Source organism: Ovis canadensis, chromosome 19, assembly GCF_042477335.2.
Source record: "Ovis canadensis isolate MfBH-ARS-UI-01 breed Bighorn chromosome 19, ARS-UI_OviCan_v2, whole genome shotgun sequence".
NCBI lineage: Eukaryota > Metazoa > Chordata > Mammalia > Artiodactyla > Bovidae > Ovis > Ovis canadensis.
In genome coordinates this window covers 62,952,073-62,978,885 of record NC_091263.1, presented here as the reverse complement: position 1 = coordinate 62,978,885, position 26,813 = coordinate 62,952,073, and the positions used below count along the sequence as shown (strand labels likewise).

General features: G+C 46.3%; 3 protein-coding genes across 53 annotated transcripts in view; 1 reads left to right on the top strand and 2 right to left on the bottom strand.

Moving 5' to 3' along the window:
• The window catches only part of NT5DC2 (5'-nucleotidase domain containing 2), a 52,330-nt gene extending 46,589 nt beyond the window's left edge, over positions 1-5,741 (bottom strand). Inside the window, exon 1 of the mRNA XM_069561757.1 lies at positions 5,082-5,741. Within this exon, the coding sequence (XP_069417858.1) occupies positions 5,082-5,316 (235 nt within the window). The 5' untranslated portion in view covers positions 5,317-5,741. The remainder of the gene's footprint in view (positions 1-5,081) is intronic.
• Positions 5,742-7,102: 1,361 nt separating this feature from the next.
• UQCC5 (ubiquinol-cytochrome c reductase complex assembly factor 5) lies at positions 7,103-22,527 on the top strand. Of its 6 annotated transcripts, none has more exons than XR_011251020.1 (4): positions 7,360-7,707; positions 10,413-10,500; positions 17,680-17,804; positions 21,535-22,527. XR_011251020.1 is itself a non-coding variant. In XM_069562551.1 (3 exons), exons 1-3 carry the CDS (start codon positions 7,548-7,550, stop codon positions 21,545-21,547), a joined length of 261 nt encoding a protein of 86 aa, XP_069418652.1. In that variant the 5' UTR covers positions 7,359-7,547; the 3' UTR covers positions 21,548-22,527. The 6 variants fall into 6 exon arrangements, 2 of the variants coding, with proteins under 2 accessions (XP_069418653.1, XP_069418652.1); XR_011251019.1 differs by having other exon boundaries at positions 17,680-17,817; XR_011251021.1 differs by lacking the exon at positions 21,535-22,527 and adding an exon at positions 18,625-18,752.
• Positions 14,032-26,813, bottom strand: part of PBRM1 (polybromo 1) — a 100,794-nt gene continuing 88,012 nt past the window's right edge. For 32 of the 46 annotated variants that reach the window (XM_069562519.1, XM_069562496.1, XM_069562504.1 and 29 more), the window contains 5 exons: positions 25,599-25,763; positions 22,081-22,236; positions 19,012-19,082; positions 18,686-18,902; positions 14,032-16,896 (listed from right to left, as the gene is read on the bottom strand). In XM_069562519.1, coding sequence (XP_069418620.1) covers positions 16,724-16,896; positions 18,686-18,902; positions 19,012-19,082; positions 22,081-22,236; positions 25,599-25,763 — 782 coding nt within the window. In that variant the 3' untranslated portion in view covers positions 14,032-16,723. The remainder of the gene's footprint in view (positions 16,897-18,685; positions 18,903-19,011; positions 19,083-22,080; positions 22,237-25,598; positions 25,764-26,813) is intronic. The other 14 variants (XM_069562526.1, XM_069562528.1, XM_069562531.1 and 11 more) reach the window with 3 other exon arrangements.

Below are 26,813 nucleotides of genomic sequence, written 5' to 3'. Positions count from 1 at the left end.
TACATACAAATATACAATGTATATATATACATACATAGAATATATACAATGTATACATATACATATATACAATGGAATGCTCAGTTGTGTCTGACTCTTTGCTCCCGGTCCACCGGCTTCTCTGTCCATGGAATCTTTCAGGCAGGAATACTAGAGGAGGTTGCCATTTTCTCCTCCAGGAGATCTTCCTGACCCCGGGTTGAACCTGCATCTCTTGGGTCGCCTACACTAGCAGGTGGATTTTATCACTGCAGCACCTGGGAAGTGGCCCCACCACTAAACAGAATGAAACAGGGTCATCTGTAGAGAGGTGGATGGATCTAACGTCTGTCATACAGAGTGAAGTTAGAAAAAAACAAATCCTGGGTATTAAGACATAGATGTGGAATCTAGAAAATTGTGTGTGTGTGTAATCTAGAAAAATGGGTGTGGGTGTATGTGCGTGTGTGTGTGTCGCTCAGTTGTTTCCAACTCTTTCGGAGCCCATGGACCGTAGTCTGCCAGGCTCCTCCATCCACAGAACTCTCCAGGCAAGAATACTGGAGTGGGTAGCCATTCCCTTCTCCAGAGGATCTTCTGAACCCAAAAAAATGGTAGAGATGAAGCTATTTTCAGCAACAGAGATGCAATGCAGAGAAGAACCATGTGGACACATGTGGGAAGGGGAGTGTGGGACGTACTGGAGATGAGGACTGCCACACGTAGACTACCACGTGTACAATGGATGGGTGGTGGGAACCTCCCGTATGGTGCAGGGATCTCAGCTCTGAGATGGCACATTTGGGTGCGATGTGGGTGGAGGTGGGAGGGAGGCCCATGATGGAGGGGGATAAACGTATACACACAGCCGATTCACTTCGTTGTTCAGCAGAAACACAGCATGGTTAAGCATTATATGCCAACAGGAAAAAAAAAAGACAAGAAGACTGAGGAGTGACAAAGAAAGGGGGAGTGAAACCGAGCAGGATCTTGTGGGGGTTCTGAGCAGGGAATCATTTCTGTCTCCCGTTTCTTGTTTGGAGGTAAGAGACTCCAGCTTGCATGACCTTCTCTGATTTCCAAAGACAGATTCACTTGCTGGGAAGGAAAAGGATGCAGAGATGGGTGGGAGGAACCGCCGAGGCAAGATCTGAGGAACCAGAGAAACTCATCAAGAGGAGATGGGGACTTCCCTGGTGGTCCAGTGGTTAAGAATTCACCTTGCAATGCAGGGTTCAATCCCTGATTGGGGAACTAATATCCCACATGTTTTGAAGCAACTAAGGCCGTGTGCCCCAAATACTGAAGCCTGGGCACCACAACTAGAGTCCATTTGCCTGAACAAAATATCTCACCTGATGCAACTAAGGCCCGATGCAGCCAAATAAATAAATAAATAAATAAATAATAAAAACTAGGAGCCCCCCAGAGATTAAAGGAGTGCAGGCCCTGCACACACCCTAATCTTAACAGGAAACGCAGTCTTGAGCCATTGTTACAAAATTCCTCAGTGATTCCTCCCACGTTGGGAGATTGTATTTCGATGCAGGAACCTGCTGGAACCTTGCCTGGTAAAGCAATAAAGCTAATCTTTTCTGCTTCACCCAGAACTGTCTCTGAGATTTGATTTGGCACCAGCGCACAGAGGCTGAATTTTCAGCATCACCTTGAGCCACAGAACATTGCTAATTACGACAGGGGGGACGTGTGTGATGGGTTCTGGGCCACTGACCAGGCTGTTCCCTTCTGAGGACACAGTAATAGCCACCCAATCCCCTGGCTACTCCCAAGGGGCTGAGGAGTCCTGGCCTTGTTTGCCTTCGTTTCCCCATCTGCGCACTGGGGGAGGTGGATGACAAAAGGGCACGGGCTTTGAGGTCAGAGAGAAAACCAAGCCCTCTTTGGCTTGTGACCTCAGGAAAATCACCTCACCTTATCTTTTGGGCCTCAGTTTCCTTGTCTCTAAAGGGGAAATAAAAATTGTATCAAACTACAGAATAAAAGGAGGGTCCCACAGAACATGCTCTGGGCAGCATTCTTGCCTGGACTCTCAACAAATGTAGGATGAAATGGGCAATGCCCCTGTGGAGCCCATACCTCCTGCCCTCAAGGAAACAGGGTTTGCAGGGGGTCAGAGGGGAACAGGCAGGACTCAGTGCCCACACAGGGTGCCTTTTGGGGCCTCCACGTGGCCCCATTCCTGAGACCTCTAGCGCATGGCTGAGGCCCAAACAGCCCAGGCCTCCAGGGAATTAATCTGTCTTAGACACAACCAGCTGTGATTCGAAGCAGACGCCTCTGGCCATGCAACAGATATTCACCTTGGAGGCCCCTAAGGAACACAGTCCCCACCCCCATCCCCTTTCCTTCGGAGCCCAGCACAGCGCGTGGGTGGGGGAACAGGTGAGGCTGGTTCCTCTGGTGGCCCTGGGGCCTGGCAGAGCAAGCCCCTCCAGACTCATGGGTGCAGATGGAACACTCCTCACCTGGGTGCACAGGAGACCCAGCTGCCTGCAGCTCTCTTGGAAGCTAAGCGCTTCTGCAACGTCCCTTCCCAACGGTCCCAAGTTCCTGGGTGTCAACTGTGACTCTCAGTTCAAAGTCTAGTAGTTCCCCAGGAGGGGAGAGGTCTGCTTGGCAGTGCAACCCCTTGCTGGCACTGACTTCTGGCCAAATGCAAGCTTTCACCTCTGCCCCAGAGGATGTTCCCAGGGATGGACAATCCTTCCAGGAACAAAGGATAGGGAAGCAGCCCACAGACCAAGCCTCCTGCAGCCCAGCTTCTACACTGAGAAAACCATAGGTCTGGGGCCCACAAGGTCTCAGTTTCTTCCCCAAGGCTGCAGTGGTGCAGAGAGACAGGTGAGGATACGCTGCCCCTTGTACCAGCCCCCCAGGTTCACTGGTCTCACTGTGCCACGCCCAGCTTCCTGGCCACCTCTTCCCCATGGCAGCCATGAGACTCACTCATGGGGGCCATTCTCCTGCTGCTTCTGGATCCCCAATCTTTTTGGCACCAGGAGTAATTTTTTCATGGGGGATGGGGGGATGGTTTCAAGATGATTCAAGCACATTACATCTCGTGTGTACTTTATTTCTATTACTACATCAGCTCCAGCTCAGATCATCAGGCATTACATCCCAGAGGCTGTGGACCCCTGCCTTCGAGCCTCCCCTTGCTCAGTCTCCACTCCAATTCCCCGAGGTGGTCACATTTATTCCTCCATCATCCAGATGAAGAAATCAGAGTTTAGGGAGATAAAGTCACTTACTCCAACCCATCTAGCAGTAGGCCATGGAGCTGAGATTTAAATTCAGGTCACCCCACCTGTCTCAATCACTGTGCCCCTTGGCCTAGCCTTCCAATGTCGCCACATTGAGGCCAGGGTTAAGGGGGAAAGGGGGGGCTTGCCTGGGACCTGGCTCCCTGACAAAGTTTTGCCCACAGGCATCAGCATGCCCCTGCGGCTTCCCTGATGGCTCAGCGGTAAAGAAACCGCTTGCAATGCAGGAGACTAGGAGACACGGGTTTGATCCCTGGGTTGGGAAGATCCCCTGGAGGAGGGAATGGCAACCCACTCCAATATTCTTGCCTGGGAAATACCATAGACAGAGGAGCCTGGCTGGCTAGCCCATGGGGTCACAAACAGTCAGAAGTGACTGAGCAGGATCAGCATGCCTCAATGTCCAGAATCGCTCCCCAGAAAAACCAGCCAGAAGGGGAGAGTTAGGAATGAGGTGTGTAGGGCTGGTTCATCCTGGCACTCACCAGGGCAACTTGGAAATGATCTTGTCCTTATCACATCAAGAGGAGCTTGGGTGTCTATGAGAAGATGTGAAGATTCAGGCAGGCCCTGGAGAGCTAAAGCCCACTAGACCTCCCTCTGTCTCCTTGCCACACACACAATACAGGCTTCTCAGGCGGCTGTACAGAAGGTCTTCTGGAGGCGCACAGCAAAGACATCTCCACACACTGGCACCCCGGGAGTGTTCTGTCCAGTAGGGGGGTAAGGTAGGGACCTTCCTCAGAGAGGGCCAAGGACTTCAAAACCACCGTTTCTCGGGGGTCTTTCTTGTTCTGCCTCAGCTTCTCAAGAGGTGAGTCCTGTCCACCCAGCACTCCCAGGTCTCCACACTGCTGGAGCGGAAGCCTCAGATCAGTCACTCGGAATCTTCCGGACAGGACCACGTTTGTCCTTACAGATAACAAAAGCCGCGTCACTCCCGGGGGGAGGGGGCTCCTCCGGAAGCTCCCCTGTCCCTTCTTGGCCTCTTTCCGAGTCACCGCCACAACCCTGAGGCAGGGGCCCCGGCAGGACTGTGTTTTCCGATGTAAGACACCGAGGGTTCGCGAGGGAGAGGCGCGCTGAGCGCCACCCAGCTGGCCAGAGATAGGGCCCGGAGCCAACCACATCTGTCCGCTGCAGAGGCAGGGCTCCCGACACCAGGACAAACCTCCAGCCCTCTCCGCCCTCCGGCCTCACCGGGGCCTCATCTGCCCAGGAGAGGGCAGAGGAGAAAGTGCCCCGACCGAGGGAGCAGCAACTCTTCTTCTGGATTCCAGGGGGCTGGGACGACTTGGTGTTGTTTCTCAAACAACGCCTTCTCCTCCTAGACAGAGAGGGCCGACTCTAGAGGCGTCCGAAGAGTCCAGTCAGCATCTTTGGGTCGAGAGTCCCTCCGAGTCCGCTCCGGCCAGCGCCGCCGGCCGGCCGGCTTTGTCCCCAGTACTACCGCCCCAACTAAGGGCCCCGAAGAGAACAAGGGGCTGGGGGCGTTTCCGCTTCGGTGGGACTCTGAGAAAAGACGGCGGGGTCCCGCCTTTCGGCGGCCGCTCCAGGAAGCCCGGAGCTACCGAGAACCAGCGGAGGAACAAACCCCGCGCGCGCGCGCGCCCGCCTCCAAGCGTCCCCAGGACCACGCGTCCCCAGGACCACCCTCCCGAAGGGCAGCCGGGCCTTGGGGCTCAGGCGCTCAGGCGAGCCCCACCACCGCGCTTCCCCCGAGGAGCGGCGTGTCCCGGCCGACTCGCAAGCGGTGCCCTGGAGCTTGCCGCCGCTCGGGCTACACCCCCGACGCTCCTCCCGCTCGGGCTCACTTACCATGCACCAGTCTCCGCATGTCTTGGTATCGAGCCCACAGGTGTGCGCTGGGCTCGGCGGCGCCGCCGGCCGGCGCCGGGGCGGGCGCGGAGCGCGGGGCGCCCGGGCAGTGGGCGCCGGGACCCGGGGGGCCGCAACCTGGGCAGGAGGGCGAGGACGAGGCGGCTCGCGGCCCGCCGTGGTCTCGGCGCGGCATCCAGCGCCGAGCGGCCGCCCTCAGCCCCGCACCCGCCATGCCCGCTGCGCGCCGCCCGCGCAGCCCTCTGCCCTCAGGCCAGTCCGCCGCCCCTCCGACTGCGCGCCCGCCACGGTGGCCTCGTGCTCCCTCACGGCGGCCGGCCAATGGGCGCGGCGCGCGGAGCCCGTCCGCCAATGGGCGCGCCCCTCGGCCCCGGCGGGGCGGGAGGTCCCGGGCGAGGCGGGGCGGGGCGGGCTGCCGGGCCCCTTCCCCCAGTCTCCCGAGAGGTCCAGAAGTCTGCGCCCCCCTGCGGTATCTGCTGAGGCCATGGCGGCTCTTTCTGTCCTCCTCCCGGGAGGTCGGAATTCCTAAGAACGGCCGTCCCCGCGAGGCTCCGGACGGCCAGGGCTTGGAAAGGAGAGGGCCAGAGTGCTGCGGGTCTAGCTGGGACCCCCAGTCCTCCTTCTCCCTCTCTGCTCTTAGGTCCTCCCGCCCCTTCCTCCACCTCCTGTCTTCCAGACCTCAGATCCTCCGCCCCTTCCCCCACTTCTGAAATCGGGGTCCTGTTCCCCGCCTCCCGCCCATGACTGGCTATGCCAGTCCGTTTCACTCACTTAGAGAATAAAGAGTTCTTCCCGCGCGCTCCCTGGTGCCAGCCCCACGCTGGGTGAGACCTCGGGACACGCAGTGCAACCGACGCAGAAGCAGCCCCTTCGCTCTCCGGTCTCTCTGCTCACACAGGTGAACCCTGTTAACGTGGAGCGAGGCGGAGGGCCAGGCTGACTTCGCCTGCCTGGTTCCTACCTCAGCAAATGGCCGCACCGATCCGCACCCCTCCTCGTTTCCCCGCTTGGACCCCTGATGCTTTTCTAGCACTATCAACAAACAGGATTTTAAACGAAATTACTCTTTCCTGCTGGGAACCACTCTCCACCCGCGTTTATTTCACTCAGATTCTTTGTCTGAGTCTGACTCCTCAAATATCCGTGTCCTGGACCTTGAGCAGGCCTACCCTGCACCTGCCTTGTCGGGGCCTTGTCGGTGGAGAACTGGCTAGCTAGACATTGTTTCCTTGAGGTGCTCTCCGCGGTGGCCTCGCCGGCTTTAAGGGTGTGTGTACATTCTGCTATTCCCTGCCCCTTGACTGAGGACCTACAGTGCCAGTCATATGACGAGTGCTGGCACAGGATAATGGAAGCCATAGGTGGGTCCGTGGGGATGGGTGGGTGCGGCCCCCACCCCCAGGGCCCCAGTGAACTAGGTGTGTGCTGGGGCTTTGGCCACCTATAAGTCTCATCTGGGTGGAAGATGGACGCTCTGTGGCGTTCAGCCCGCAGAGCCACCAAGAGAAGCTAGAGTGGGCACCAAGCCGGTGTGTGCACATGGTTTGGTAGGGTTTGCCCCAGGAGAAGGCAGGTTATCCAGGCAGCACCTTGGGCCTGGCAGCTCAGCATCGGGCCCTGCTACCTTCCAGAGTTGCTGCTTGATCTCTCTTTTCCAGCCTGTTTTTATATATTGTGTCTACATTACTAAACTCTTATTAATTCTAAGTTTTTGTTTGATGTTCTTAGATTGTCTAGTAGTCTGGGAATAACGGTAAGTGCCCCATACAGGATAGTTTTTATTAATGTTATAGTTGTTTGCCACAAGATTTTTACTTAGACTTTTGTCATGCTAAAGTTCAGCTTTCAACAGTGCATCTCAAATCCTGTTATTTTTAGAAGTCTAGGCATCAGTCACGATCACGAAATAAATGCAAGGCGTTGTGTGACTGTATTTTAGAGCATGGTGCAGTACACGTTCAGTAGTACATCAGTCAGCGTCATCACTTCTCTCAGGACTTTAAGAGAAAAGATGGCGGTGGCAGAGTAGGGGGCGCGGCCGCCAACTCTGAGTACCAGCTTGCACAAGGGCGGGCAGGGGGCGGGGCCTGGCCGACGCCACGTGGGAGTTCCCGCCCCTTGGCCGGCCCTGCCTGCAAGAGCAGGAGTGGAGGCGCCTGCGGGGCTCGGCCTCATCGAGCATGCGCACTCCATCACATTCTGATTGGCGGACCCGCGCGTCCAGCCTCACGCTTATTGGTGGAGGCGCCCCAGGTTCTGGGTCGGAGCTCAGCGCCCAGCTCCTTACCCGCTTCGGGCTCCACTGTTGACCTCGGTGGAGGCGGTGCCAGACCCGGATTGAAAGGCAACCTGGCCGTCGGACTCAGCAAGGACGGGCAGGGCGGCTTTGGTTTCATCTGGGCGCTCCAGCCTTCGTTCCGCCTTACCCTCCTCCAACGACCTCCTATGTCCGGCATGTTTTCTAGGACCCAGGTGAGGCGGGTTCTGCAGCGGGTGCCCGGGAAGCAGCGATTCGGCGTCTACAGGTTCCTGCCCTTCTTTTTTGTCCTCGGAGGAACGATGGAGTGGATCATGATTAAACTGCGCGTGGGCCAGGAGACCTTTTGTAAGTGGGGGTGCAGCAGCCTCCGTTTCATTTCAAGCAAGCAGGAGGCGGCAAAGGAACCATTTTGCTGGGAATACTGTTAGGTTGCAGACCTCTCATTCCGCTCAGCGCTGAGCTGCTTTAATCCTGCAGAAGGGCGAGTACTGTCTCCCTCAGTGGGGCGTGGAGATCCGCCTGGGCTCTCCTGTAAGCGGGGCGACAAAGATACATTGGTGTTCAACCTTGAGACCTTCCCTGCACTTAGATGGAAGGGCACGTGACTGCACTCTGGACGCTGTCCTTTCAAGCCTGCCAGTGACACTGTTAGGGCCTAAGGAATAGACTTGCCCACAGCATCCAGAAGCGGGATAGGATATGTGTAAGCTCCTAATTGGCACGTCCAAACCCTAGAGGGAGCAGCTGGTCTGCCCCGCTTAAATACCACTGTCTTTACAGGCCAGAGTTATGGGTACCAAGGGCAAGCACTATAAACAAGTGCCTGGCATTGCTTTGCTGAGCACTAGCTCTGGATAGGCTAGTTCCTCTTCCAGAAAGACTTCTCTAACTCCTAGGTTCTTTCTGCTTTCTCCCTCTCCGGAAACACGATCACTTGTGAACTGCCAACTCTCATTAGAAAAGTAAATTGGTGGTTTCTAAAGATACTTAATTCTCCTGTTCATCCATTCATTAATATTTAATGACCACCAATTAGAAGATAGAATAAGGTAGAGGGCTCCCCACCCCAGAAGAACACTAATGGGAGAGACAGATCATTCAGTTACTATTAAGTGTGATCAGTTCTGTGAGGGGGAAGTGGAGGGAACATGGGATTCCCCGGTGGGGCACCTGAATTGTACTAGGTGGTGCAGGGAAGGCTGCCTGGAGGAGTGACCATGTCAGAGGGGCCCAAAGATTGTCAGCCAGATGAGGGAAACATTGGTGGTGTTGCAGTGTCTTCTGCCAGTGGTTAAGAGCAAACCTGGGGGCCTTGGTGTGTAACTATGCTGTGTTTGAGGGACTGAAGCAGGTGAGCAGCGTGAGGTTTAAAAGGTGCCTGGAGCGGCCACAAAGGGACCAGAGAACCAAGACTGTATCCCAAAGGACTGAAGAGTTTTAAGCAGCAGGAGGTGAACATATGTGGTGAATGACTTTTTGTGGAGAGCAAACTGGCAGGAAGACTTAAGCTGTATGGTTGTCCAGGTTTGGGATGGTGGTCTAGACTAGGATGAGATGCCAGGAAGTGGGTAGAGTTGACACTCCAGAGGCAGTACTGACAAGGCCGTGGTGTTTGACTAGACTCAGGAGATGAGGAGTGGAGGCTTCTGGTGGGGCAGCTGGGGCAGGGGTGAACACAAGCAGAACAGTCCTGGGCTCCATTTGGCATGTGCTGAGGGGGAGATGGTTATATAGATAGAAGGCGGATCTAGGCCATAGATCTAGGTTAGCGGGTCACTCACATGCAGATTGTGATGAAAGTTAGAGCTTAAGCCCCAATATTTTAAGGGTGACTGAGAGTGGCCACAGAGGCAAGGAGGGAAACAAGAAGGGTCTTTTATCATGGAAGACAGGCGGTTCAGGAAGTTCAACTAAGTGGGTGGGATGTACGCTGTCTCTCCTCTACCAGGAGAGACTTGAAGATATGCAAATACTGATCAGGACAGAGCAGGTGGAGGGAGGCTGGATATACCCTGGCCCTTGAGAAGGTGGGAGGATGGGATCTGAGCAAGGGAGAGTAGCCCTTGGAAGTCAGTGGGAAGAGTTCTTTACTGATGACTTTCCCTCTGTGCAGAAAGAGTTCATGGCCATTTGGGGTGAGCAGAGTAGGGTCAGGGCCATGGGTGAAGCAACAGGATTGTCAGGCATCATAGTGGACCCAGTTAGGTACAACACCCACACTGCATAGCAAGCAGAGTGAGGCGTGGAGAAGGAAGGAAGTTGCATCAATCTGTAGTCGGGGTTTTGAAGGTGTATCAAGAAGCTGGTACTAATAAGAAGGAATTTCAGCTGGTTTGGGCAGGAAGAGAGAACAAGGAGCTGAGGAAGTTGGTAAAGATCCAAGGACAGAAAGGCTGCTAGAAAGGAAGTAGAGGTTGTGGTCAGAACAGAAGGAATTTATTACTTCAGAGGAAACTTGCAAGAAGATGGCAGAAGTTGAGAAGTCAGGAAGATGAAGGGGACGGTTGCTTCCTATCTGTTGGGGATGGTATCACCTGCGAAGATGGCACAGGACAGGGTCAAGGAACCTGAGCTAAATGCCAGCGTTTTCAGAGGCCGAAGGGTAGTGACGGACGGCAGATGCCAGGGAAGGCAGTGGTAAATGGCAAGGCCCCCGGAAGAAGAGGGTGGAGAAGCAGCAGCTGAGAACAAGGAGACTGCCCTCACCTCCCTGCCCTGAGTTCCTGGGTGTGACAGAGCAGCAGAGAGCTGTAGGGTTGGAAGTGCCTAAGAGAGGACAGTTAAGACAGATGATTTCAGAGAGAAGTGAAATTGCTAAGAGCTGTGCTGTGACATGACCCTATCTTTGAGGACGCTGACTCTGACCCTGCTACTGAGAACTTTAACACAATCCTCATTTAAATCAAGTCGTGTTTTAAGTCAATTTTGGCATTAAACATTATTGTTGAGATTCAGGTGATAGATCTAGACTACTGGTTAAATTACTCAGATATATATTTTTAATTCCAGTTTCTTAAAAAATCTAAATCAAATCTTTGTTTTTGATGCAGATGACGTGTACCGCAGAAAAGCCTCAGAAAGACAGTATCAGAGAAGGCTGCAAGATGCATCAGAGACTGAACTTCAGCAGTCAATAAAGTAAATATCAACTTTACTACTGCTTTCAACTCCTTTTAAAATGTATTTTTCAGGTCTCTTGTTCTTACACAGAACTGCCTTTATAAACAGTTTTTATAGTTTTCCTGTCCCTGCTTGAATACTTCCCAAGTCACTGATGGACAGCACTTGTGGGAAAATTATTTCCTACTGAAACAATGGAATCTAGTCCATGAAACATTTCTTAAACAATTCAAGGATGAATCGGGATGCTTTTCAGTGTAGTCTAAATTGTGAAGTCCTTTCTTTTAGGTAACCAGGGATAACCTAAGTTAATTTTTTGCTGAACTCAAATTTAATATGAATGAAAGTAAGGTCTCTACTGCAGGGTCATTTAAATGAGGATGACTATGCAGACTGCATTTCTGCCAGCTACCAATTGGTGAACATTTTGCTACAATGCAAACACACCTTACTCACATTGTTGTGAACACCAACAACCCCTTCCCTTGTTTGACTCCACTAACATCAAGGGCTGGACCTCTGTGAGGACTGGAGACCAACAGTCTTCACTACCCTCTTTGAGGAAGATGCTGCTTTCATCCAGCTGCTGAAGACACTGCTCCTTCCCCGAAAAAGTGAATCTTCACAGCACTGAGCAACCACAGACTTAAATCAGAGGCTGAGGCTATAGGGAGAGTTTGCAATCTGACCCAGAAAAAGTTTGGATTAGGTGGTAGAAAAGCAAAGGCATCTTTCCAGGCTTGGATAACCACATCCAACATCTTTTCAAACAACAAAAAAAAATCTACATATTAAAGAAGACTAAGTTGCAAAATCATTTCTACCTATTCACTCATGAATAAAGAAGCTGATGCTCAAGGCCACAGGTATGATCAAGTTAAAGATCTCTGCCACAAATACACTGAAAACTAAGATCATGGCATCTGGTTCCATCACTTCATGGCAAATAGATGGGGAAACAGTGGCTGACTTTATTTTTCTGGGCTCCAAGATCACTGCAGATGGTGATTGCAGCCATGAAGTTAAGACACTTAGTCCTTGGAAGGAAAGTTATGACCAACCTAGATAGCGTACTGAAAAGCAGAGACATTACTTTGTCAGCAAAGGTCCATCTAGTCAATGCTATGGTTTTTCCAGTGGTCATGTATGGATGTGAGAGTTGGACTATAAAGAAAGCTGAGCACTGAAGAATTGATGCTTTTGAACTGTGGTGTTGGAGAAGACTCTTGAGAGTCCCTTGGACAGCTGGGAGATCCAACCAGTCCATCCTAAAGGTAATCAGTCCTGAATATTCACTGGAAGGACTGATGCTGAAGCTAAAACTCCAATACTTTGGCCACCTGATGCGAAGAGCTGACTCATTTGAAAAGACCCCGATGCTGGGAAAGATTGAAGGCAGGAAGAGAAGGGGACAACAGAGGATGAGATGGTTGGATGGCATCACTGACTCAATGGACATGGGTTTGGGTGAACTCTAGGAGTTGGTGATGGACAGGGAGGCCTGGCGTGCTGTGGTTCATGGGGTCACAAAGAGCCGGACACAACTGAGCGACTGAACTGAACTGAAGGGATTTAAGTCAGTTCATTTATGTTAGAACCAATTTAGTATAAATAAAGAGCCACTCACCACTCACCTCATTAAAGCACTACTGAGACACTGCTCAGACATGGCTTGAGTATGAAGACCAGTGATGACCAATAGTACCTGGGGGAGGAAGGTAGTCTTCACTTGCACTTTTGTCACAAGAGTTCCTGGTGACCCTAAACCTCATGGTTATTTTAATGATTAGACTGTTGCACAATACATTTAAATTGTGGCCTAACTCCATTTCCCCCCCCTGGCCCCAGTGGTAGAAGTCTGATACTTTGTACATACATACATAAATATGTAGCATATGTCATATATAAAAATATACCTTTTACAAAGAGAAGTTGTAAATGCTAGTAAAACCATCAGCTACCTTCTGTGTCTGTTGTGGTTTCCTTCCCGCTTCCATCCCAGAAACAATCTCCAGTCTGAAATTCGTGCCTAACTTCCCTAGAGTTTTTCTCATCATCTTTTTAAAATACAAGTCTTGGAGTGCTGATTTAAGACAACAAACCTTTGAAGATGACACAACAATGTCTGACTTAAAGGGAAGTAGACTAGCAAAGCAATTACTGTATTAAATTGAATATACTTTCAAAGCACATTAATTTGGATGGTACAGAACTAATTTTTGTTAAACCATTGTGGAGGCTTTTAACTTTGCCTCAATTTTTTTAAGCCTTCTACTAAAGGAATATGACTATGCACTTATCAGACACTAGGATTATTTAAGGGAGCTGTAATAGTTTAAAGAGCAATGCTCTTATAAGCAGCTTACGGAAGTGCAGTGCCCCCTACTGTGAACTACACTGACAAATAACTTACATTTAAAAACCAGGATACTTTAGGATGACAAAAATCTAATTAGCATTTACTGCTAGAAGTCGATGTCCACTGGGGTGCTGGGGAAACTACCTGGGCTTTGGAACTTCACTTTATCATCTGAATGGGTACGGAAAGGACCTAGGCACACAGTAAATACTCAATAAGGGAGGGCTCTCTGTGTTCATCTAACAGTCCTGTTTTGGAAATCTTGCCTGCATCTCTGAAGTTACAGCAATTCAATTAATCTGTTTTTAGAAGTTTGGATTTTTCACACTGAGTTACTTTTCTTTAAAAAAAAAAAAAAAACACTTGGACCATGGTGTTTTCCAAAGAATCGCTCTCCTAATTAAGTGTGCATGCTCTTTAGCCTTCACACATTTATGCGCAATCCACAAGACGTGCATTCTGCACGTTTTGTCTATTTGGGGGATAGAGTCTATTAATTCGTTCAGGTATGAACTTTCATTCAGCTGACCTAGCAGACTTCTGAATGAAGAGGCAATACAGTAATACTTAGCAGTATTGCTCAGAGTATGCAGCTGGAATGTTTAACTATACATCAACCATCCTTTACAGTATGTTCATGACCACAGATGGTGGTACAGCCCTAAACTCCCTAGGAGAACAGAACCACAGGGATTTGCAAAGTGATATTCGAGGGAAACGGTTGATTTTACCAACGCATTCTGTTAGAAGTGTGGCCATTTTTTAGGAGCTCATAAGCATGATAAAAGCATTTCTGGGCCATTTGTCTCCTCTGCTCACACATCTACTTGAAATGGGTTACCGTGATTTATGGTACAGGACGTGCTTCCTTATCTTCCACCATCAGTAACAACTCGCTCTGCGACTTTAACTTCACCCTTTGCTGAGGACACGTTAGGGATCCCTGACTCAGTCTGAGAGCTGTGGCATGGGCACAGCAGGCTGCAGCGTGACTATACTTGGCTCCTGTGTTAATGCAGCCTGAGCCCGGGACCAGGCTTTTGCCTGTACCTGAGGAGTACTTTTCCTTTAAATTGGCAGCCGTATCGCTATCAGCATAAAATCAAGGTTTGCAGGAATTAAACCTGCTTGAAACTAAACATCTGTCTGACACAAGCTTTAACAGAACAACCAAACCTGGTTAATCCCAATCACTTTGCAAACTCCATTTTTATTTGGATTAAAAAGCTTTAGATGAACAAACATATGATACATACATATTATAAGACTAGTTACCACTTGAACCCTTTTTGATACAGAAGTTAGAATAAACCAAGTTTTAATCAAGTCTGAAAATGTTCAAATTCAAAAGTCAACAACACCAATTTGGAGATTTTACACAAAGAAGAGTCCCCTCTTAATTCTTCCTCATAGGAAGAAAAGGAGGAAGGCGGTTCAAAAAACAAAGCAATTCAAGGCCTTTTAAATCAGTTAGCTGACATACTGTTTTAAACCTATAGGTCTTTCCCCCCACATAAACAAAATTCTTTTCCACATGAACTTACATTTTGAAAACATTTAGGCTATTATACTTTCTAAGCCATATCACTACGGTTCCTAAAGCTCACGGAAAAAAAAAAAAAAATGTATAGTTCACGTGTACCTTTTAAAGTCCATACATTTTTTTTTTCTTTTCTTTTTGGAAGATGGCGGACCTCAAATCTTATATCCTAAAATATTAACTGATATTCTCCAAGTCAATATACAGAAAGACATGATTCTAAAATAAATACATAAGAGTTTAAAAAACAACAACAACAACAACAAAACTTACTTAGGGCCTGCCTCGTGGCCCTCTGGCCCGGCTCTGCACTGCCTTAGGGGAGCCCCTGGCTAGATCTGTGGTTCCTACAGCACCTCTAGACACTGGGAAGGAGCCTGAGGAGGAGTGCTCTGCCTTCTACTGCCCCACATAGCCCACAGTGAAGAGTTTTTAGAGGCTTCCCAAAAGAAGTCTCTTCCAGACCTTAAAAAGGGAAATAAGATGGGTGCATGAAATAAATAAATAACTTAACCAAAATTAAATTTCGGGTTCTTTGGTGTAATTCAAGGATGCCTAGAAATAAAATAATCTGATTGTATTATACAGTCCATGATGAAATGGCCCAAATAACCAGGAACTGAAGATTTCTTTATCTGATTCAGTTGAACAATAAGGTACTGACATACTACTGCAAAACATTTCTTCAAATTCAGAATTATTTAAAACACTTGATGCAAATTGAGATCCAGTGGTTGACTATAAGTAATTAAGATATAAGGACCTTCTGTATTTAAAGTATCTAGATACAAAGAGACTTTTTTCCATTCTGCACTCTTTTGTCCCCATGATTTAGTAAGAATAGTGATTAAATATCCAGGTATTGATTCATACCAGATTAAAAGAAAAAAGTATCCTCTGAGAATCACTCAATTTATAAATAGCAGTGGAAGCTTCGCTACAATGGCAACCATCTTGCTACAATAAAGCAGGTTTCAAAAATGCTGACTGAAATACCGTTCCACGTTTGATGCTTTCTACCTGTCTGAGCATTACATATTGCCTCCAATTGTTTTTTCCCAGGATCATATAAGAGAGAGAGGGTCATCAAACCTAAGTGTTTGGGATCTATAATGTTCTTTTTAGTGAGCATTTTCTGAAATTATGAGTCCCTTCTGAAATTCAAAAGCACAAGTTACATTTTAAATTATTTCAGAAAATCTTAAAACTTCTGGTTGAGAATTACAACCTGAAACTTTGGAGGAAAAAAGAAAAAAAAAGCCACATCTGATGAGGAAATAAAGCATACTAAAGCGTATTTGCATATGCAGGCAGTTCAGCCTCTTACAATTATGCTTCTGAAGCAGCCCATGTCCAGTTAGTGCACTCCCCTCCCTAAGTTAGGTCAGGTGTTATGTTTAATAAATCACCCTCCAGCACACCTCAATACCTTCAAGATGAACTTCCATTGTTTCAGTGTAAGAGATTTGAAGTTTTAAATCATCGTAACATGTATAGGCATAAGTTGTGAATTCATTGTAAAAAGATCAAGAGTACCCTTAAACTTACCTGCCAAGACTAAACATAATTCAGGGTTGTGCACATGTTCTGCAAGGATAACTGAAACTACAGCTGTCTAACTCAGAGCAAGAAAAAGTGCGTTCTCCCTCCAGGTGTCTGGGAGATGCACTAGCTACAGAAGACTGCACAGAGCTAACTTCAGATTTCTGAGTTACTAAGACCAAATGTACCATGTCTGTCAAACATCTATCAAGCAACTAACAACCTTTTACTTTACCTGGAAGAAACAGTTTTTGCAAAAGTGGCTTAAGATATTTAGGCACATGAAACAGACACAAGTACACCTCCCTTCTCTAAGATGTAAACTAGGACCAACTTCACATTTCATTGTCAACTTAAACTAATCTGTAAACTCTTTTGTATGTGTTTTTTTTTCCCCCATTTTGTTTGTTATTTAAAAAAAACAAACAAAAATACCAACCAAAAAAATGAAAAACAAAAACCCCAAGCCAAGACAAAACCTCTGATGGTTTCAGCTCTATGGCAACAAGTAAAAAGGTAAAACTCCAAGTCTAAATATACAACCAATTATGAAACTGGTTTTAAACGAAGGAAACATATGCAAAAAAAATCTTTGTGTATTTGATAAAGTCAACTTAATATAACAAAACAAATTGAAATAGCTTATTAAAAGTGTCCTTATATAAAAATGGCCTTGTGATGTACAGTAAAATGCAATAAAAATTGTGATCCTTTTTATCTCCCCCCACCCCCAGTAACTAAAATGGCTACTGTTCCACAAAACTCTTTATGCTTCTATAAAAGAAACGTAATTGACGTGATTAAAGGTTTTCTAGATTGTATGCTTGGCGAATGTTGAGGGTGTCTCGGAGCATCAGATCCCGAAGGCGCCATAGGGCATCTGCCATGGTGGTGTGGGCCCCTTTACTTTTTAGCCAGTGAGAGGGAAGGCGGCTCTCCTGTTCTTTTGACAGATGGACATCATGTCTTCGAGCTGAAAATGTAAGTGTGGACAGAGAAATATAAACATCAGTCCTAAGGTCTGATAGATTTATTGAAATGTGAAACATCTGCTATTTATTAAATATTATAAAATTAACTGCAGGATATTTCCCAGAAAATTTCATATATTGTTTTATAGGCATCTTGTTTTTTTTTTTTTTTTTAACTTATTTGCCACTCACACAGTAAAATGCTGGCATGCATATTTGCATGGCACATGGGGTCTTAGTTTCCTGACCAGGGATCGAACCCATCCCTCTGTAGTGGAAGTCTGGATTCCTAACCACTGGACCACCAGGGAATTCTCTGACATCTTGGTTTTTAGAAAACTATTTTACTTAGGTATGGGACAACCTAGCCAAGGATGTCTCATTTCATGCTTTATAGTTTAGAAATTTTCTAATTTCTAACAGTTACTTCACAAGAGCTGCACAATGTAACGAAATTACTAGAACTGGGAACATAAGAGCTGCACAAACAGCTAAAAGATCTCACCACTAGTATTTTCTTGTAAGCACTTGTGATATTTAATAACTTCAATACTGACAAAAATTCCTAAAAAGGTAAATGTGAGGAAAGGGAAAACTATCTACTACTGTTAAAAGAAATCAACTGATCAAATCTGGCTTAGAAATGAAGGATGAATTGCTGATGCTTAGTCGTCAAGTCATGTCTGATTCTTTTGTGACCCCATGGACTATAGCCTGCCAGGCTCCTCTGTCCATGGGATTTCCCAGGCAAGAATACTGGAGTAGGTTACCATTTCCTTTTTCAGGCAACCTTCCTGAACCTGAGATCAAACCTGCACCTCCTGCATTGGCAGGTGAATTCTTTACCACTGAGCCACTCAGGAAGCCCCTGAAGAATGGATGGAAATTTCCGAATTTCTTTGGAAACTTGGCAAGTTATTTCAGTATGTACTGAAAATATGTTAAGCCTGCTGAACTAACTGAGTAACTTGATAGATTAGAAACATGTCTTCCAATAATACTTTTATCTTTTTTAAAAATTGAGATGAAATAATTTTTAATTTGCCCAAATGCATCTATGCTATGCCCAAATACCTGAAAAATAGTTGAGAAAATTCAGAATATACTTATTGAGATAGCATTGATGTTTATGATAAAATGAAGCTTTGAAACTCAGCAAAAGAAAAAAATTTTTCAGTACGTGATATCAATATACAAAACTGCAAATGCTTCAGCTAAATATACATTTTACTTAAAAAGGCCTTCCTTAGGTTTGGTTCCAGATCACAATAAAGCAAATTGCATTAATTTTTTTGTTTCCCAAGTGCAAGTAAAAGTTCCATTTATACTATACTGTAGCCTATTAAGTGTGTAATATAGCTTCAGGTACCTTAATTTTAAAAGACTATATTGCTGAAAACTATCAGCCATCATCTGAGCCCTCAGCAGGTTGTAATCATTTTATAATGGTAATGTTAAAGACTACTGATCACAGATTCACCGTAACAATTATAATAATCATGAAAAAGTTAGAAGTATTGTGGAAATTACCAAAATGTTAACACAGAAACACGAAGTGGCCACATGCTATTGTAAAAATGGTGCTGAGAGACTTGCTCATGGGGGTGCCACAAACTTTCAATTTTTAAAAAAAATCAGTATCTGAGAAGTGTAATAAGGCAAAGTGCAATAAAACAAGGTATGCCTGTATAAGAACAATGGATACTTATCCTATAACATGTCAACAGCAGCAAGAGGACTTTGATAAAGCATAGATTTTGAAAAAGCTTCTTCAGAAAGACCTCTCCTTACCTGCCAGCGTCTGGTCCCACTTGCTAATGCTGCTGGACTCAGCACTGAGCCCTTCAATGTACTTTAGGTAGGCCTCTGAGTGGAGAAGCCGTTGGGTCTTCGGTGGGGGAGCCACAAACATGGGTGTTGTCGGCTGCTGTATGACAGGGGGGCCAGCAGGATGTGGGCCAGGGTACGGAGGTGGTGCCTGCTGCCCTGGAGGCCCCAGGACACCTACCTGAAAGAGCACAGATACAGGGTCAGCGGGAAAATACTCAACCCACGCTCTGAGAAAAAGGGTGACTTGAATTCTGTTGAGTCCTAGAAGATCCAATTTGGAGGCTCACCTGCTGTCCATACGGACTTCCACCTGGCGCTGGAGTCCCTACCATAGGGGCCACTCCTTGGTTCATCACACCTATAATTCAGAATTACAGGCACAATTAGAGGTTCTGGGATGAGAAGACTGAAAAACTGTCTGATAAGAAACGTCATTTAAAATGCAAACTATGATCACTGCCCTGAGTCTTTGTGGACAGGAACCCTATGCGCCCAAAACAGGATGTAGCATCCTATAGGAAATCCATGTCCTTTTGTTTTCTAGGTGCTCTAAATACAAAGCTAGGAGAGCTTGTCAGATGTACAGTAATTATTCATGGCTGAGAAATAATTTGAATTCTGCAGAGAATTCTGATATTTCCCTAAGTAAGCTATAGTCAGAATGCAACTCTATTTTCAAGGCCTTTATCTTTCAACAACAGTTTCTAGCACCTGAAGCCTGAGTTTAATTTCGGCAGTTAAGAGCACTGCAACCAGGCTCAGCTGTATGCAGTGTGTTGGGACAGGGGCCTAAGGGAAGAGGCTGTGCAAGTACACGCTCCAGCGGCCTTTGTGGAGGCTGGAGACACACTCCTGCTGTCCCCTCACAGGCTATCAGCACTCTGGTTCTGACTGGAGTCACTGATGTTGGCAGAGAGGGGACACTGCCCTCTGAGAGAGAGGCACTTTGAAAAGGGATCATCTGGAAGCAGGGCAGCCTTTGGTGCTATCACCTCAAATGCAAAATGACAAAGGGAAAGAGAAAGATTCCATGGTCTCACTACATTTGGTCTTTGTATAAACTTCTCCTGGTGACTCCTCACAAGCAATTTCTGTCTCATACATCCTGGTTGATAATAATGTGATATCCTAAATTTAGCATCTGGGGCTATTTTAATCTCAGGATCATTCATTTTCTAGTCTCATAAAAACAGAGAAACAGGCAAGGGACCCAGTTCGCTAAAAACTAACAAACTATTAATACAACCAAAACCCTGGTGAGATGTTGTTTAAACCTTAAGCAAGTCCAGCTAGCTGCATAGAAGGATGAATAAGAGCTAGCTTTGTATTTATAGTTTCTCTGGATTCAAAATGGTGTTATTTCGACCAGGCAGAACTGACTCACTATTCTAAGGTTCAGAATTGCTAAATATCAAGAAGTATTACATATCTGTTAAAGAGAAAACAGTATGTGAAAACAAACTTTCTGTTTACAAAGCAGGGATTTTGATATTCCAAGGGCCTAGAAGGGTACCTGGATCCCAAGAGTAGGATCCTAGCGATTATTTGTGAGTGAGTGGAGGGGCTGCAGTGGCTAAGCTGCTAGTCCAGCAACATATTATTAACCCCTGCCCCCCAAGCCTGCCAGGACACTCACACACTTTATATTTTACAACACTGGGGGGCTCCCTGAGCTGTCTGTATCAATCTTTACAGGGCAGCACAACCAAATCAACCCCCTTTGCTTCCTGGTTACAAATGCCATGCCGTGGGGTAGCTGGTGAGACTGTGGGCTCACTCACCAAAGGAGTTCATGAAACTTCTCTCCTTGAAGCCGGGTGGGACATGTGTGGGTAGACACCAAGAGAGTTCTTCCCTGTCTCCCTGCCATCAGGTATGTTATGCTTTCTTCAAATGCATTTAGAATCTGGAGAAGGGGGACAGGGAAACATCTGTCCCCCAGTACCCACCAAAAAAACCAGTTACCTAGAGGGTACTGGACTTAGGTGTGGTTCCTACCAAATAACATACACACCTAGGGGTCACCTCCAGCCTCGTCTGACTGCTCAGTCAGACACTCTATGCCGAGGGGACAGGGCACAGAATTAAAGCCAACTCTACCTGCCACAGGGGCACACCCATTTTATGACTGACACTTATAGTCCAACTCACTCACAGTCCACCACTTCCATAATGAAACACCCACTCCCACAAACGTTTCTTCCTTCGGTTAGGTCTGCATCAAACATTTCTGGGCGTTATGGCCATTTTCTAAGCAACACTCACATCACAGAGTGCCACTAGAGACGCTAGGCCAAACCACCAGGTTGGCTCACCCTATGTACTGTGGGGCACACCCTGTGGAGCATCGTTTGGAACTCTTCATAGCTGCGGGATTGGTACAGCCAAGCCTGTTATAAGCAAATCTAATGTTTCTATATTCTGCCATCTGGGCCAGGTCTTTAGCTAATATTTTGGATAATAGATCAAATGCTATTCCAAGTCATCCTAAGGCCACTTTCTCTCCAACTAGATTATGTCTAAGGGTTAGTTTTTTTTTTGCATATGATGGGAACTGATGATTTTTCCTTTCATAATAATCTTTCAATTTGCTAATTAATTACAAAGTAAAACTGTACCTATTTCTGAACTCCATTTATATGTTTCTATATGACATAACTTCTGGGCTTCTGCCAACAGACGAACCAGTGTCTACAGTTACCAGGGTGGACTATGCTGTTCTTTAAATGCTATGTCATGCTTCTTCGAGGACTCAGACACAGAAAACTAGTTCAGTGCATGTTCTTTCTCTCCCTCCTTTCTGTTCCTAGGAGGACTGACTGAAGAGTTTCTGAAGAGTCCTGCCCATTAGCAACTCTGTAATCCCCTTAGAGGGGAGGTGTTTGAAAAGCAAAAGATGGAGCAAGCATTCTATACAAAAGACCCTCTGAGATAAGAACTGAACCAGAGGAAGAAATGGACTCAGGAGCAAAAACTGCTTTTCATATGCGACTCTGAACTAGCCATTTGGGAAACTTCATTCACTAGAGCAGACCACGACTGTCCAGGCTGCATCTGCTTTCTGAGCATATGCCGAACGGTTTGAGGGCTTCCAGAGTGTGCCTCTTGCCCCTATCTGCTGAGTCTAGTTCCTTGTCATGTGTCCTGTGCCGCTGCTAGGCAGCCAGTGCTCAAGGGCACAGGTGCTGAGCCACCTGCTCAACACACAGGACAGGTCCTGCAGCTGACATCCCTGGGGTTCTCAGTGAGGGAAGGCCTGCCCACATGGGCAGCAGGTACCTCCTGGAACAAATGGCTGAGGGAGGAAAAAGAGTATGAAGATGAGATTGATGAGTGAATGAGGATGAAGTTCTTACCCGGTGGTGGGATGCCCGGGAGGCCGGGCACACCTGGCGGAAGATGGTGGGGTGGAGGCCCCCCAGGGTGAAGTGGCTGCATGCTGCCCATGCTAACAAGGCCATCAACTGGGCCCTGCAAAGGTGGAAGGCCTGGCGGATAGCCACCCATCATGCCTTGAAGGACACAACAAATTTCAGACATGCATCATTAACATGCAACATGAACTAAGTAATAACAACCCCCCCACACATGCACTACTAATGAATAAGCGCCCTTAGTACTGCATGATATAACAATTAGTGCAATTATTTTGTTGCAATAATGAACAAAATAAAACATTACAAATATGAAATATATTTTTGGATGAATTAGTACTTAGTATATTATTATTTGTAGTTATTCTCCCTGGGATAAATACACTGCATGTTTTCAGTTAAATAATAAAGAGAAGTAGTAACAGCCTTCCCAAGGTCATGATTACTGCAAGCTGTTCAAACAGAGTGACCAGTTCTGTCTACTGCGATTCTACTGAACAGTATAAACCCCATCATTCCACTATGCCCGCACTCATATGCCTATCACGGGTACACATGAGGGGAAACTGAAATGGAGGAAATGAGGCGCATAGCCCTGATCACAAAGCATGGTTCTCCAGCACGGGGGGAGGTGGGCAAGAAGTTTTCAAGACTTCTGTGTCCATTCCTCCTCCCTTCTAGCCCCACCACTGCTGGTAAGAATGGAGCATGCTTGAGCTTGAGCTGGGGAACAGCTAAGAGTCATCACAACAACTGATGCTTCATCTTTAGATTTCCAAACATGATAAAATTAAGATAAAACCTCCCCCTCTCCCCGCCCCCCAAGCCAACCTAAGCCCAGGTCACTCAGCAGCTTGTGCGCAGACCTTAGGAGGAACAGCTGGAGAATCAGGCTCTGCTGACATGAGAAAATGCCAATTGTCATCATTGTCTCCAAGCGCACAAATGTCCTCACAGACCTTCAGTTAACAGGGAACATTTTAAAGGAGGTACAGAATTTTTCTGAACAGAGGTTTTCATTCCTTTATTTTCAAAGTGCATCGTCACAACACAAAATAGTTTCTGCTAGCTAGGGAAGAATTTCAAGAAACAAGTATTTTTGGCAAAAAGAGTGAAAAGAAGAAAATTTCAAAATGTCAAAGACTCACCTATCAAAAGAACCTTAAAGCCACAGACATTTTTTTAATCGAGAAAAACAAATTGATTTTTTCTGGGATCTGAAATGATCACAATGAACAAAACACAAGGCTCCCCCCAAAATGCAATCATCTTTGGTCACAGCTTCTTGCACAAAGGGAGCATTGAGGAATTGATGCCAAACCTCATTTTTATATAATTCTCTTTGTATTATAGAGGGGGTTCTAGATATAGTGGAAAGCTGCAGATTCTAAGAATTTTACTTTTTGACTTTCTCTGAAAAATTGTTTGAGAGGTATTTATTTTTAGTCCTTTGACGCTATAAAATTACTGAAAACTCTTGAGATTGATTCAGCTTGCCTCATTGGTCATATCTAAGCTAAGAAACCTAAGCTAAGAAACCTACAAATAATTAAAATAAGTTTTAAATAACAATACCTCTGTACATAAACTAGGACTATGAATTTCCTTTTTCTTACACTAGAGTTCAGAGAGTGAAGAGACACCATAATCTTACTTATGAGGAGACGCAACGCTACCAAACTGTCTTTTAACCATTTCCACCAGATAGTTTTTAGGGATAAGTAGGTGGGAATGTAAGAATGTTAGGAGGCTTTGCTTTCAATTACAAAAGCCCATCTGAACGCAGCCTACATAGGCTGTGGTTGGAGAGATTATTAAGAACCGAAAGATATGACACTTGTCTTCATTAAACTGTACTTTGGCATTTATTATCCCAGTCACATGTGTTCAAATGAGCTTCAATGCTTGTAAGCAAAGCTGGTCTCAGACAGCAACAAGGCTAAGAATCAGGCACTATGCAACCTGTAAACCCATGAAAAACAATCACCCTCTTAGCGGCAAAATTCCTGCTGTGGACCAAAGACTGGTTCCCTTAGAGAATGCTTGCCCTGCACTCCCATGGTCCAGAGGCCTGGGCACCATATGCTTAATAACGGAGCAGAGGCTTTCTGGAAAGGGGGCCCGCCCTCCTCACCCATCAGAGTTCCATGAAGTCATTCCCCAACAGGGAGCTAAAATGCTGCAGCTGCTGTTTTTTTAATGTTTTTAGCTGTTTGAATTCATTTTGTTAATGTGTCCCTGGGCTTTTTGGTCAAGGGCACAGTGCTAGAATATCACACATCAAATAACAAAAGAGAATGTTAATGAGGGAATTCTAACTTTCAAAGTCCCCATGTTCAAGGTCTGATTTCTAAAAACCACTGGAACCCCATTAACCAAAATGGGCCATGGAATAGAGCAGGCGATTATGAGATTTGTTAGATCAACATCAGATACACTGAGAGTACTGAAAGCCATGATTCAGATGTGCTTTGGCGAGTGCAACTGCTGAGTGCAGCGATAGTGCATCTGAGAACTTGCCATCACAAAAGGTAGGAGCAACAATGGAAAAGTTATCCTATGCTACTCTGCCTTGAAAAGCAAAAAAAAAAAAAAGCGTAAACAAAAACAGCATCCCAATGAGCTTGTCTTGAACAACACTATCTTGGACTCCCTGCAAAGAGGTCAGACTGCTTGCTTAAGAAGAAACACAGCTTGGATGGACCTCACCAGGCTTAGAGAGATCACAAAAGAGGGACCTGAGAAGCGGTCTGCAGGCTTCTCATTGGAGACGTGTCAGACAAGAATATTCAACTCAAGAATGGCCAGTTTTGCCATGGCTACCAGAACCAGAGACAACACACACAAGCAAACCACATTCATCATTTTCTTTTCTTTTTGGAAAAATATGTGACTGGGATACTAACAGAAAATGCAGTTTAATGTAATTAAATAGAAAAGCATTACAGAGTGGGCACAATGAATTGAATAAAGACTTTGTATTCTACTTAGCAGTCATGCACATTGGTGACCAAGAAAGGATTTATAATTCATTGTCAAAAATCCTTTTAAATGGTCAGTCTTCTAAAGGATGGCTGCAGCAGAACAAGGCAAACTGAATACTGGGATGAGACGGGAAAATCATCATCTCCTAAAGACTAGTTTTGTGTTTCCTCTTGGGAGTCCCTCCAGAACAGAATCCAGGGTCTGTTTATATTTTCTGCTGTAGAACTCTATCCAGAGCAGTCTGGGGTGCGGAATATCGCCAGATCATGCCCACAGCCAGGGGAGAGCTGCTCTCTACCAATTCCCAGGGTTGGGCCCAGGGCCCATTTCTGGGGCAGAGGGGAGGCATTGCCCATAAGGGAAAGGCGATATAAGGACAACATGGATGATTCAAATTCTGAATCTGTCATGAGAAGAGCCTAGAGACTGTGGCCTACTCCTCGTTGGAGAAAAAAAAAAAAAATGAAGGAATTTCTTAAAGTGGAAAAAAAAATGGTCTTAGCTCCTGTTTTTACCTGCAACAGGTGTCAACTGCTGATTGAGCATCCCCATTGGTGTTGGTGGTGGCACCACCCCCATGAGAGCCCCCACAGGGGCGCCTGCTCGGGGAGAAGCACTCGGCTGCTGTTGCTGTGCTGCTCGCTCTCTCTCCTGCTGCTCAGCAACTTTAGCTGCCCGCTCTGTAAAGGCATTTCAGATTTTCAATTCTGTTTTTAACCCAGGAATTCAAAATACCATCCATTGCATTCAACAGGACTAGTTAAAAAAAAAAACAACAAAAAAAAAACACAGGCAACAGTTCTGTCTCAATGGAAGGAACAGTAGATGACTAGTCTCAACACAGGAGGAGTCGGGCCGATTTCACTTGGTAACCTAGAGTCCAGCTTTCCTATCCCATCTTGAGAACTGGTCTGCAAAGATTTCAAGAATGTTAAGACTGCAACACACATTCAGAAAGCACAGATTTTATTTAAAAACGTCACCAGCATAACCAACATGGTTAATCTCACAAGGCACCCTGAAGATGAGAAGCGCTACCATTATTCTAGTATTAATAGCATTACAAATTTGTTTAAAAATTTCAACATGAAGCAATTCCATGGCCCATTATAATTTTTGGCACAATTGTTACTTACTATATTTTCCTGATATGTTGCACCCAATTTTACTAAGATTTGAGGACTCTTGTCATTAGTGTCATGGGGTTTAGCAGCTGAAGAAAATTAACTCTGTAAGGGAAAAGTAGCTTACTGCCTCCTCCACAAGGTTTTAGGAAAATAAACGCTAATTTGTACATTCTAATGAAGAGGTCATGTTTAATAAACCCCAAGGGGAAAAAAATGCATGATACTCTAGGCTACAGTCATCAGAAGCAGGAAACAATATGTATACACATATGAAGCAATGGACAATGTACGGACAGAACCAGGTTTCCTGAAGCTGAGTTCAATACTGACCATAAATCATCCTAAATCAGCAAAAGTTTCAGAATTCATACTTATTTCATCCAAAACGCGAGAGGAGCATTAGCTTGTGTGCCAGTTCTGGGCTGTGGAACATCCTTGCTACACCCCTCACTCCTCGGAGTTACTCTTTCTGCATCTCCATGGCCAGCAGCCCCAACAATCACAATTCCCAGTCTCTTCGGGAGCTGGCAAGGCTGGACACTGACTAGCGAACTCTAGAAATGTGCATTACCAAAACTCTCACAAAAAAGGAAATCCTTTCCA

Coding starts and splice junctions, on each gene's coding strand:
- UQCC5 (XM_069562551.1), top strand. CDS start 7,548: ATGTCCGGCATGTTTTCTAGGACCCAGGTGAGGCGGGTTCTGCAGCGG. Junction 7,708..10,412: donor CGTGGGCCAGGAGACCTTTT/GTAAGTGGGGGT, acceptor TTTTTGATGCAG/ATGACGTGTACCGCAGAAAA.